This window comes from Medicago sativa, chromosome 1 (assembly GCF_051527215.1).
Source record: "Medicago sativa cultivar Bolivia chromosome 1, Bolivia_mono, whole genome shotgun sequence".
In the NCBI taxonomy this organism is placed as follows: Eukaryota; Viridiplantae; Streptophyta; class Magnoliopsida; order Fabales; family Fabaceae; genus Medicago; species Medicago sativa.
In genome coordinates this window covers 9,828,329-9,839,733 of record NC_140749.1, presented here as the reverse complement: position 1 = coordinate 9,839,733, position 11,405 = coordinate 9,828,329, and the positions used below count along the sequence as shown (strand labels likewise).

General features: G+C 33.6%; 1 protein-coding gene and 1 pseudogene across 2 annotated transcripts; one reads left to right on the top strand and one right to left on the bottom strand.

Annotated features, from left to right (window-relative positions):
• Positions 1 to 2,139: 2,139 nt before the first annotated feature.
• LOC146952468 (putative folate-biopterin transporter 2) lies at positions 2,140 to 6,843 on the top strand. The gene is made up of 5 exons (XM_085702268.1): positions 2,140 to 2,720; positions 3,834 to 4,093; positions 4,204 to 4,299; positions 4,555 to 4,725; positions 6,032 to 6,843. The coding sequence occupies exons 1-5, from the start codon at positions 2,342 to 2,344 to the stop codon at positions 6,638 to 6,640; spliced, it is 1,515 nt and encodes a 504-aa protein (XP_085558394.1). The 5' UTR covers positions 2,140 to 2,341; the 3' UTR covers positions 6,641 to 6,843.
• A 183-nt stretch (positions 6,844 to 7,026) lies between these two features.
• LOC146952467 (L-type lectin-domain containing receptor kinase IX.1 pseudogene) lies at positions 7,027 to 9,304 on the bottom strand (annotated as a pseudogene). The gene has a single exon (XR_015006487.1). The product of XR_015006487.1 is annotated as an L-type lectin-domain containing receptor kinase IX.1 pseudogene (transcript).
• Between the last annotated feature and the right edge of the window lie 2,101 nt (positions 9,305 to 11,405).

Here is an 11,405-nt window from a genome sequence, read left to right as displayed (position 1 = left end):
ATTTTTTTTTCTTGTTATCAAGATTGGTGTAACAATCACCCAGATTTAAAATCTTTTCTGCCTCATTCATCAATATTTGTGAACCCAGATTCAACATCTTCAAATTCGTGAACCCTAATTCTCAATTTTGGGAATCTGAAGAAAAAGAAAAATCAAAGATGGAGTACTTGATCTGGAAAGATTATTTAGAACTGGAAATCAAATTAAAAAAAGGGTTGTTAATGTTGATGACTCTAAATTTTCATCTTTAATCTTCTCTGTTTAACAAAATACGAAGAGAGAAAAGTAGTATTTTTCCATACAAACTTTATTCCAATAAGTAGCAATGGCGATGCTGTTTAGAGACCATTAGAGTAATGTTTTTGCAATCAAATTCATTTGGTTGTGCAATCAAGATGATTTAATTAGATTGGAATATTAATTTAATTTTGGTTAGTTATGATTGTGGGGAGAAGAAGATGAAAAGGGAAATGAGTTTATGGGAATTGATATAATAAGGTGAGATGCATATGTGGGTTTTTAATCTCAACCATTTATTTTTGATTTAATGGTTGATGATCATTCTCACCATTCTCATATAAGTTATTCATTCTCATAATATACATCCTCTATATATATATATATATATATATATATATATATATATATATATATATATATATATATATATATAAGGTGTCTCACACCTCAAGGTGGGCGTGGGAGGAGGAGATGGTAGAGGAGTGCAAGACTTTATTGTTGATTGTTATGCTGCAGGTTGAAACTGTCGATGTGTGCACATGGATCCCTGATTCAACATCAGGTTATACGGTTAGAGGAGCTTATCGTACTCTCACTTGTGGGGCACCCCTCAACCATAATGCTACTTTGATCTCTAATGATCTTCTTTGGAGGCAGGATGTACTTCTTAAGGTCTCGATTTTTGCGTGGCGGCTCTTTCAGAATAAGTTGTCAACTAAGGCAAATTTATTTCACGGGGGATTATTCATCATGAGGCGCATATGTGTGTTGGTGGGTGTGGGATGCAGGAAACAAATGCTCATTAATTCTTAAATTGCGGCATCTTTGGTCAGATTTGGCAGCTGATCCGGAATTGGTTAGATGTTTATACACCATATCCTTCAAACATAGTGGAGCATTTTCTTCAATTTGATACTTCTTCAGGACATGCAAAACTGCGGTGTTCTTTCATATTTTTGATTTGGTTTGCGAGCTCTTTATCTGGAAGGAAAGAAATGATCGAATTTTCTGAGGCAAAGAGAGCACACCCCTTCAGCTTTTGGAGAACATAAAACTTCTCTCCTTTTGGTGGCACAAGGCAAAGTTTGTTGTTTTCCCTTATTAGTTTGATGATTAGTGCCAGAACCCTTTGTTATGTTTGGGTGGTGCCTAATTGTTGTTATTATTTTTGTTGTAAACTTTTGTCTATCCTTACTGCCACACCTTGTTCTTGGGGATAGTCCGCTGGTTTTAAAATATTCTATTTTGATTTCTTAAAAAAGTGTGAAAAAATTAATATTATTTTTATAAACAATGAAATGATGTTTCATAAATATAAAAGTCGATAAATAACCCTTTATTTCACAAAACGATTTAACTCTTAATAAAAATTTGACAAAAAATAAAAAGTATAGTCACCCCTTAAATGACGGTGTCAAAATGTGTTTCAACCAACCTCAAGAAGAGGATGATGTCATGTCAAGTAGATATAATTTCCATTTGAAATGTCAGACTTAGGAAACATCATCGAACGACCAGTTTACGTTTGTTTGTACTCACTCAGTTATCCCAAACCTTACAACAGCTGTCTGTCTCATCCATTTTGATTTTGATTTACCTTCCTTCCTTCCTTCAAGATTCCATAACCCAAAGTCTTAATTTGTTGAGGCAAGTGGCTGTGGCATCCATCCATACATTTAAACTCACCAGTCACCAACCAACATTTTTTATACCATGTTTTATTAATGTCTAAAATGCATAAATAAATTAATTTTATATTTAATATTGAATACACATATTTTATTTTATTTTGTGGCCTTAGGCAGATGTTAACATTCATTTGCCTTAATTATTAAAATAAATTAAATAAAAAAAAATCTTAGGAGTATTAAATAAGGATAGAAAGAGATCCATAAAATTAACTTCAATATAACTCTTTGTAAAATCATTGTTTTCATTCTTTTCTCAAACTGACATCACAAAAAAATGATTACAATCCTTGAAAGGGTAGTACTAGATTCATATCATGAGAAGCACAAAAACAAAAAACAATTTTTTTAAATAGTTTTCTTTCAAGCTTAGTACTATTAAATTTTGTGTCCAAAAAATAACTAGTATAACAATGCAAGAAGAAGAGAATCAAGAAGATTCAGTTCCAGAATCTGAGCAAAAAAATGAAGAAAGAAAGTCAAAGGGTGTTAGAATATGGAAGTGTTTTTGCATTCCAAGTGAATGGTTTAAAATGCTATCAAGAGAAATGCATTGGAGTTTTGTTTTTGGAGTAGTTGTTGTTTATGGAATAAGTCAAGGTTTAGGTGGTGCTCTTGCTGGTGTTGGAACAAAATATTATATGAAAGATGTTCAGAAAGTTCAACCTTCTGAAGCACAGGTTTATGCTGGAATTACATCTATTCCTTGGATTGTTAAGCCTTTATGGGGTCTTCTTACTGATGTTCTTCCTATTTTTGGATACCGGAGAAAACCTTACTTCATTTTTGCTGGTATGTTTTTCTTTCTTTCTGATCTTTGTTCAAATGTGTTGGATATATTAAGATTGTTAGCTCAATTTATGTTCTAGATGGGAATTTTGATTATTTGTTAGACAAAATATTGTAGATTTTATGTTTCTTTGTTTACCCTTTATAAGTTGTGAACCTCTTGATGTTTATCAAATTAAAAGGAACTTCAATGAATGTTGAAATGTTAGTTTAGTTACTTGTAAGCGCGGTTTATTTATAGGGTTGAAGCTCGATATATTAAAATTCGGGTTAGACCTAAGTTAATCTGGCATTAATCGGGTTGTATGGTGATGGATGTCTCCCTCTTATAACCATTTTTTCAGGTCACATCTTATAAGATGTGAGACTCTTAACACAATAGTAATTGATGGTGAGTTTAATCATTTGCACTTAGATACTATGGGAGATTGGACTCTTAGTCAAAGGGTTTAAAACCGGTCTTTGAGCATTTGGGTGGTCGCGACTTCAAGGGTTTTGATATCTACTAGGCCGCGGTTCAGGTTGCGTTTGACTGATTCTCTACAATACGAAGAACTAAGACATGGCCGCAATTTGAAACCCTGCTCATAACTATTACTTTTGGCGCTTTTGCTTTTGGGTGGGTGGGGTAAACAAATTAGGATCTAAGGGGGATGTCATAGTTTATCTGAATGCTGAAAATGGGGTCATTATCTCCTTTGGCTTCCCAAGATGTTATGGAACAATGGTCACAGTTATTCAGTACACTTGTTCTAGGTCTCATGTAGTCAAATGTAGCTTCAGTTGTGGCCTCATTGCAATCATTGAGACATCTAAAACCTTGATGTCGCAGCTTAGATCGCAAGGATATAAGGGACACAGTCTCTTGGAAGATGAAATTTTACTTTTGTTTTTTTGCAATGTGTATTAAGCATCAGTGAAGTTAGATTTTCATGAGACAACCTTAGAAGGGTTATAAACGAGAAGGCTTGAATTATATGTGTTTCTTATAGTGGATGTGGATTAATATCATCTTTTATCGCAGATCAATGCATCCCACAAGAATTGATGAAGAGATTTATAAACCGCTTCACTAATATAGTAGTCTGAATTTTTGTCGCTCATTGATGGTTGCAGGTTTATTAGGAGCAACTGCCATGCTTTTGTTATCTTTCCATGAAAACCTTCATCTTGTGTTGGCAATTTTGGCCTTAACAGCAGGGAGTGCTGGAGTGGCGATAGCAGACGTGACCATTGATGCATGTGTTGCACAGAACAGTATCTCCCATCCTTCCCTTGCTTCTGACATGCAAAGTTTATGTGCCTTTAGTTCTTCTATTGGTGCACTATTAGGATTCTCTATTAGTGGCATCTTTGTTCACCTTATAGGCCCTATGGTTAGCCTCTTGATTTTTCTTTTCTTCCTAAAACTTGCAAAGTTTTTCACTGTCTTAAATTTACTTAATTATTTTCATTTTTTGTAATCTGATAGATTTTTTTCTCATAGGGGGTGTTTGGTTTGATGACTATTCCAGCTGGACTTATAATTTTGGTCGGTTTTCTGCTTGATGAGCCTCATATACAAAACTTCTCTTACAGACAGGTATATTACAATGTTTATAATCACAATATAACTTGTAAGATCGTACGAATTTCATGATCTTTCTATTTTCCTCTGATCGGATCATGCACAAGATCGTATTCTCAGAAACATCGTAGTAGGATCGCGTGAAATTGCATTCCATATTGACATTGTGAAATCACACGAGTTTTAGCTTCTAACCATATAAGTATTACGTGCTTATGGTAATTTCCATGGCCCTAATATAACACCTAATCTGATTTTTTCATTCTCTAGGTGCACCAAAACTTTGTGGATGCCGGCAAGGCTATGTGGACTACATTGAAGAATCAAGATGTATGGAGGCCTTGTCTATACATGTACTTATCCTTTGCACTGAGTTTGAATATCCTTGAAGGAATGTTTTATTGGTATACAGACTCAAAGGATGGCCCATCTTTCTCACAGGTATTTGATTAGGCATATTGATCAGTGTCAAGATTTTTAATAAGTGATGTATGCATTTCATCTTCCCTTATATGGACAAGTGGTGCAATTGTTGTGAAGGTAGTGGGTTGGATGCATTTTCCAATCTAAACTTCATGAAATTCTCATGTCTACTGTGGTGAAAATATTTTCCTTCTATCATTTGATGCAAGACAAAAAGACAATTGATTTCAAATTTAACATCATAATCACACGTTTGTTTTGCATCAAGTGAGTTAGAAGGAAGAAGTCCCATTTACATGTACTCCGAGAGCTTTATTTCGAGTCAATTTGATTATTGTCCTTAAAAAGAGAGCATAGAGAAATTAAAAAAATGAGCCAAATGTCTTTTGTATTCATGACACATAGATAGTTCTCTGATTACTCTTCTAATTTAGGCTTAACGCCTAACTCAACATTATAAAACCAACTTGTAAAGTGAGGGCTATTTGTCATATAAATGCTACTTTTGCCATATCTCGATGTGGGATCTCAACACACTCTCATGTTCAGGACTAGAACGTGGACAAATGTTGATGGAATAACAAGGGTTTTACTTATAGCAGTGGCGGAGCTTGAAAAAAAAAAATTTGAGTTTGCAAAAATATACATACATATATGTAAATATTTATAGATAAGTTCACTGGAACTTGGTATTGGCACAATGATTTAGCAGCAATCTTTTCACCAAAAGTTACGGGTTCGAGTATGATATTTTTTACTTTTTGGATCTTATTTTTTGTACTTAGAAGAAAACATTAGGGAAGTTAAAAATTAAGGAATCCAAGGTACGAACGTGCATACCTCTGCTTAACAGGCCTGCGCATAGCCACTTGGCAAAAGTACAAATGACGTAACTTAGTATAGCATCATATATATTTGTGGCTGCCATGGCACCCCCCTGTCACAAGGAAGCTCCGCCTCTACCTCAAGGATAAATAAGATGTTAAATCCTTGTGATTAGGAGTCTTTTTGGATTGACTCATTTGAAATTATCTACTGACATAAATACTTTGAGACTGTTTGAGAATTGGGAGAGCATATGGGAAAAGCTTTCGACATGTCCATAAGCTGTTTTCAGCTTATTTCAATAAGCTCTCCATGATAGGCCTAATCGTCGCTGTTCTACCATGCTTAGTAATTTTTTAAAACAAAATAGCAATAGTTTATATAATTTGGCCCTAGTTGAATGAAAAAACTTTAGTATTTCGCTTTTGATATAATTTTGTTCAATAAAAGATAATATCATAGAATGCCAGTAACCTTTGTCTTGCATTTTCTTCCACAGGAAAGTATAGGTTTCATATTTTCAATCAGCTCAGTCGGTTCCCTTTTAGGAGCAATATTATACCAATACGCTCTAAAGGATTACGCATTCAGAGACTTACTCTTTTGGACTCAGTTGCTCTATGGTCTATCAGGGATGTTTGATCTTATTTTAGTCATGAGATTGAACCTAAAGTTTGGTATACCGGATTACGTCTTTGTTGTGATTGTCGAAAGCATAGCTCAAATGACTAGTAGACTAAAGTGGATGCCTATGCTTGTACTCAGCTCAAAGCTTTGTCCATCTGGTATTGAAGGAACATTCTTTGCTCTACTAATGTCAATTGATAATGCTGGACTTCTTTCATCATCATGGGGTGGTGGATTTGTACTTCATGTACTAAAGATTACCAGAACAAAGTTTGATAATCTTTGGTTAGCGATTTTGATTCGGAATATTTTAAGACTCACTCCACTTTGCATGCTGTTTTTAGTGCCTAGAGTTGATCCTAACTCTTTCATTCTTCTTCCAAAAGAAAATGTGGATTCAAAGGTGGTTGCTATTGACACTTCAGAAACCAAGGATGTTGAATTGGTGTCTCTTGTACACAGTGTTGATGGTAATACATAACAGTCATAGACAGGAAATTATACCAAGCCAATATTTATTTCAATATTTTTTTTGTTAGGGCAAATAGAGAGAAGGGCATAAATTAGCTCCATGTAATATCAGAGGGATTTGAAAGGGAAATAGATGATTTATTTATAAATTTTAAATGTAATGACTAGAATATCTTTATAGAAAGTTTAGCATAAACTTTTGAAGGTGGAAAAGGTAAATTTGTCATTTCTTTTTGTTGAAATGTTCCAAAATCTTATACAAGCAAAATGTTGCAGTATTCAAATAGCCTACAAATGCTGTTGAAATACTTCATTATATCTCTTTTCTCATCTTGATCTTCCATACATAAAAATTCCTCTCATATTTCTTGCATTTAATCAAAAATACTTTAAATATAGCCGAAATAATTAATCTGAATAACAAGTTATCAAACAATTGTCACAGAAAGAAACCAAATATACATAGACATAGAATGAATTCAATTCCACAAGAAAAACCATAACTTCCATCCACAAAAAGACTCGACTTGTAAACTCGTAAAAGTATCGAACTATCTTCCAGAAGTAACAAGACTGTTAGTCATAGGTGGTGCCATTGAGGGACCATTGATTTGCCTAAAAGGTACAATAGGAGGAGCACGATCATGCATATCAAGTGGAAGTTCAGGTAATGCCATTTCAAGTTGAAGAACCTTAATTACTTCATAAGCCTTAGGCCTTTCTTTATCATTTGAATGAGTACACCATAAACCTACAATAAGCAAACTCTTCATTTCACTAACATCAAACTCCATATTCAATTTTTCATCAGCAGCACACATAAGATTTCCTTCCACATAAAGTCCCCAAACCCAATTCATCAAAGGAACATGAAAGTCACCATCTTGAAAAATCCTTCTCCCAGTTGCTAGCTCCAAAGCAACAATTCCATAACTATACATATCAGATTCTTTACTTACTCTTCCTCCATTGATATATTCCGGTGCTAAATAACCATATGTTCCGACTACACCTGTTCTTTGAGTCCTCAACATTGGATCAACTAGTTTCGCCATCCCGAAATCACCGAGTTTTGTGCTGAAATCAGTGTCCAACAACACATTAGCTGACTTAATATCCCGATGAAGAACACATTGCTCAGCGTCGTCATGAAGGTAACGAAGCGCGTTCGCGACACCTAATGCAACCTTGTACCTTACTTCCCAAGCCAAACTTTTCTTGTCACCAAACAAATGTGTGTCAAGGCTTCCATTAGGCATGTACTCAAAAACCAAAAGAAACTCATCTTGTTCATGACACCAACCTATAAATTGAACCAAGTTTCTATGTATCAAACGGCTTATAATCTTAACCTCATTGATGAAAACTCTTTCTGAATTCTCAAAATCGGCGAAAATCCTCTTCACAGCTACAACCTTTCCTAAATAAGTCAAAGCACCTTTGTAAACTTGTCCATACCCTCCTCTCCCAAGCATTCTCTCATCATCAAAACCATTGGTAGCTGCAACTAATTCACTATATTCAAATCTTCTAGGTATTGTTCCTTTATCCAAATCAAATTTCTTCGAAACCGGTTGTCCATATTCATCAAGCCCTTCATCACAATTCTTCCTTTTCCTCTTCACTATCACCCAACCAACAATACTAGCTATCAAAAATACCAAAATAACCGGAACAATCACAGCAACAACAACAATAACCGTTTTCAACGACCCTTTTCCTGCATTTCCATCCACTAAACTCGCGGTAGAGTTCGAATCCTCCAGATTCGAACTAAACTCCCACGAATGGATAACATTACTTTCGGTAGAAAGACCCGTTGAAGCCGAAAATCCAATATTAACAAATTCAGGCAACTTCTTCATAAGGTCAATTTGATAAGAAAGTGAATTATTCCCATAATTTCCACCACCACCTTTCACAATCCTTCCCTTAAAAGACCAAAAAACTTCCAATATCTTCTCATCAGAACTATAATCAATCAAAACATAACATACCCTACCAAGATTATTATCAATATCAAATTTCCCAAAAGCAACAGAAGTCAAAGCATTATCATCAATACCAACATGTTTCATTGGTGGGTCAGTAGACCCAACAAAAGTGTCAAACTCAACACCAACAACATAGTTCATAACAAAGTTACTGTTAGTAGTAGCATTAAAAAGACCAAAAACACCACCAGCTGAATTAGGTGGTATTTGATAACCTAAAGGAGCCAAGTAAAACACAAAACCATCACCATAAGAAGTGTCATTTAGTTTATCAATGGTGAAAGTAAAACGTGTGGTGAAACTTGTGAGAGTGTAGGTTTTTTTGTCCCATAAATGTAAAGGTTGTGAATAGAATGCTCTTCCTACACGGAAAAGGTAACTTACTTTGTTTAAATCAATGGAACCATTGGTGGATTTTCCATCACCTTGGTATGACATGTTTGATGCAACCTTTGGATCATCAAAATTTGTTATGTTGAAGAAAAGTGAGTTTGTTTTTGGAAGGTAAGAAAGAACAAGAAGTAGTGAAAGAAGAACAAAGAATTTTTTGGACTGATTAATGATGTTTTTCTTGGAGTGGTTAATGATGTTTGAGGAACAAGATGAAGGAGAATTCAGCATGGTTGTCTGGTTTTTCTTTTTTCTTTTTTCTTTTACAATTGAAAAAACTTAGAATGTTTGCTACTAAGGTTTTTTTTATGTGCTATAAAAATGCTGGCATTCAAGTTGCAGCTATGATCCATGGGAGTGATGTGTATAGTATATATTATTATTGTGTATAGTTGAAGATATGTACAGAGAAAAACTATAGACTAAAATGTGGTGGGTAGTATTATTAGATTCTATTACTGTGTGCGGAAGAGTTTTTCTTTGATATGATGACTTCATTTTATTTTGGATTTGGGTGCCGATTATGTAGAGTGGATAAACAAAAATGAATGTATATATCATTTTATAATGTATAAATTCATCATGGTTGATTGTACAAAATAAATCAACACTTATATTTAGATATCTTTAAATTTTATACTCCCTCCGTTTCAAAATGAGTGTCGCTTTAGCCAAAAAAATTTGTTTCAAAATGAATGTCACTTTCAGTTTTCAATGCAATAATAATTTTTTCTTTTCAATTGTACCCTTCAATTAATACTCTACTTCCAAAATACTACTTTTAAAACTAACCAATAGTTAATAAGGATAATTTGGTAAAATAATCATTCTCTTTCTTTTAATCATTGCATTTCTTAATATGTGTGTAAACTCTTAAAACGACACTCATTTTAAAACGGATGGAGTACATTAATTCAACATAAATAATTTTATATCATATTGATGATATCGTTTTTTCTATTTCTTTCTATCTTACATTGCTATAGAGATGTTCGGATTCATCGTCTCATTCTCTCTATTTCTTTATCTATAATGTTGTTATTGTAGTGTTTGGATGTACATCAAACATTTTTCAAAATAAAATTCAGTGCTTCATTGGTGTACACGAAATGATTTTGTTTTAGCTAATGATATGATTAAAAAAAAAAAAAAAGGGAGTACTACTAAAATGCCCAACTTGGATCATATACTATGAGTAGTATATATGTGCAACTAGCCTAAAAGTGGCCTAAGAAGAATGATTGTTTTAGTACTCCATTCCAATATTTTGCCACTTTATCACCATTTTCTCCAACTAATTTACATTTTATATTATTTTTCAATTTAGTGCTCAAGTTTTGTTTTTTTGGGTCAAACGTTTTTCAAAGTTTCGGCTTCTGAAAATGTGATAACTCGAGGAAACTCATCTCCAATATTTAATCATGTGATATAGTGCTTACTTAGAATTTAAAAATAACGGCTGAATTTTCTAAATAAACGTGGTTAAAATACATCATGGTATTAAGTACTAGTATACTGGTCAAAATTTGAATTGAAGTATTTCATTATTTAATCATCCTATAAAGTATAAACAATGATGCTTTTGATTTTGAAAGAAAAACCGTAATAATTTTAGTCAAATCGGTTAATGGCAGCTCATGTTGGTTGGTAAACATGTACTCTCATATCACCCTTTTTATAAAATAATAAAATAAATAAAAATACCAAAAAATAAAATAAAATAAAAGGGTAGTTGGTGTAGCCACCTCATGGCATGCAAGTTGCTAGTACTATAAAGGATAAAATAGGATACGTAAATGATATTTTGGAGTGAACATTCAGTGCATCATAAATATAATTGTGTCACGACTGCGTGAGTCTTGGAATCTAGAAGCACAGTTATATGACTTTGTAATAAAGATTCTATGATAAAATAAAATTTATGCATAATTTTATCAATTGAAGAATTTTGAATTTCAACTCAAATCATAGTTCAATGAAATGGCTGCTACAGAATTCATAAGAATCAGCAATGTGCAGCCTATTACCAATATTGAAGGTAAAGGAAGACAAACGTGAGACAGGTAAAATGATAGAAATTTATGCTGATGTGTGCATTTCTCCTTCCATTTTTTGGACAGATTTCAACAAATGTTGAAAAAGCTGGCTCAAACCAATGCACCTATATGCAAAGAAACAATTATTCAGGGTACTAGATGTAACCACCTGGCCCTATTTGTCTCTATACACTACAAGAAACATTGACCCCAATTTAATAAAGTAGATCTTACACTTACCCCAAATACATTAAAGAGAAAACATAAAAGAAAATACACTAGTTCAGACTTCAGAGGACAGATTTTGCTAAGACATGGTACTGGCACCACTGCAATTGGATCCAATACCCATTAT

What these genes read in the sequence shown, in the direction of transcription:
- LOC146952468 (XM_085702268.1), top strand. Translation starts at nt 2,342, where the DNA reads ATGCAAGAAGAAGAGAATCAAGAAGATTCAGTTCCAGAATCTGAGCAA. An exon ending in AAAACTTCTCTTACAGACAG is followed by an intron (nt 4,300 to 4,554) that starts GTATATTACAAT and finishes TTCATTCTCTAG; the next exon opens with GTGCACCAAAACTTTGTGGA. An exon ending in ATGGCCCATCTTTCTCACAG is followed by an intron (nt 4,726 to 6,031) that starts GTATTTGATTAG and finishes TTTCTTCCACAG; the next exon opens with GAAAGTATAGGTTTCATATT.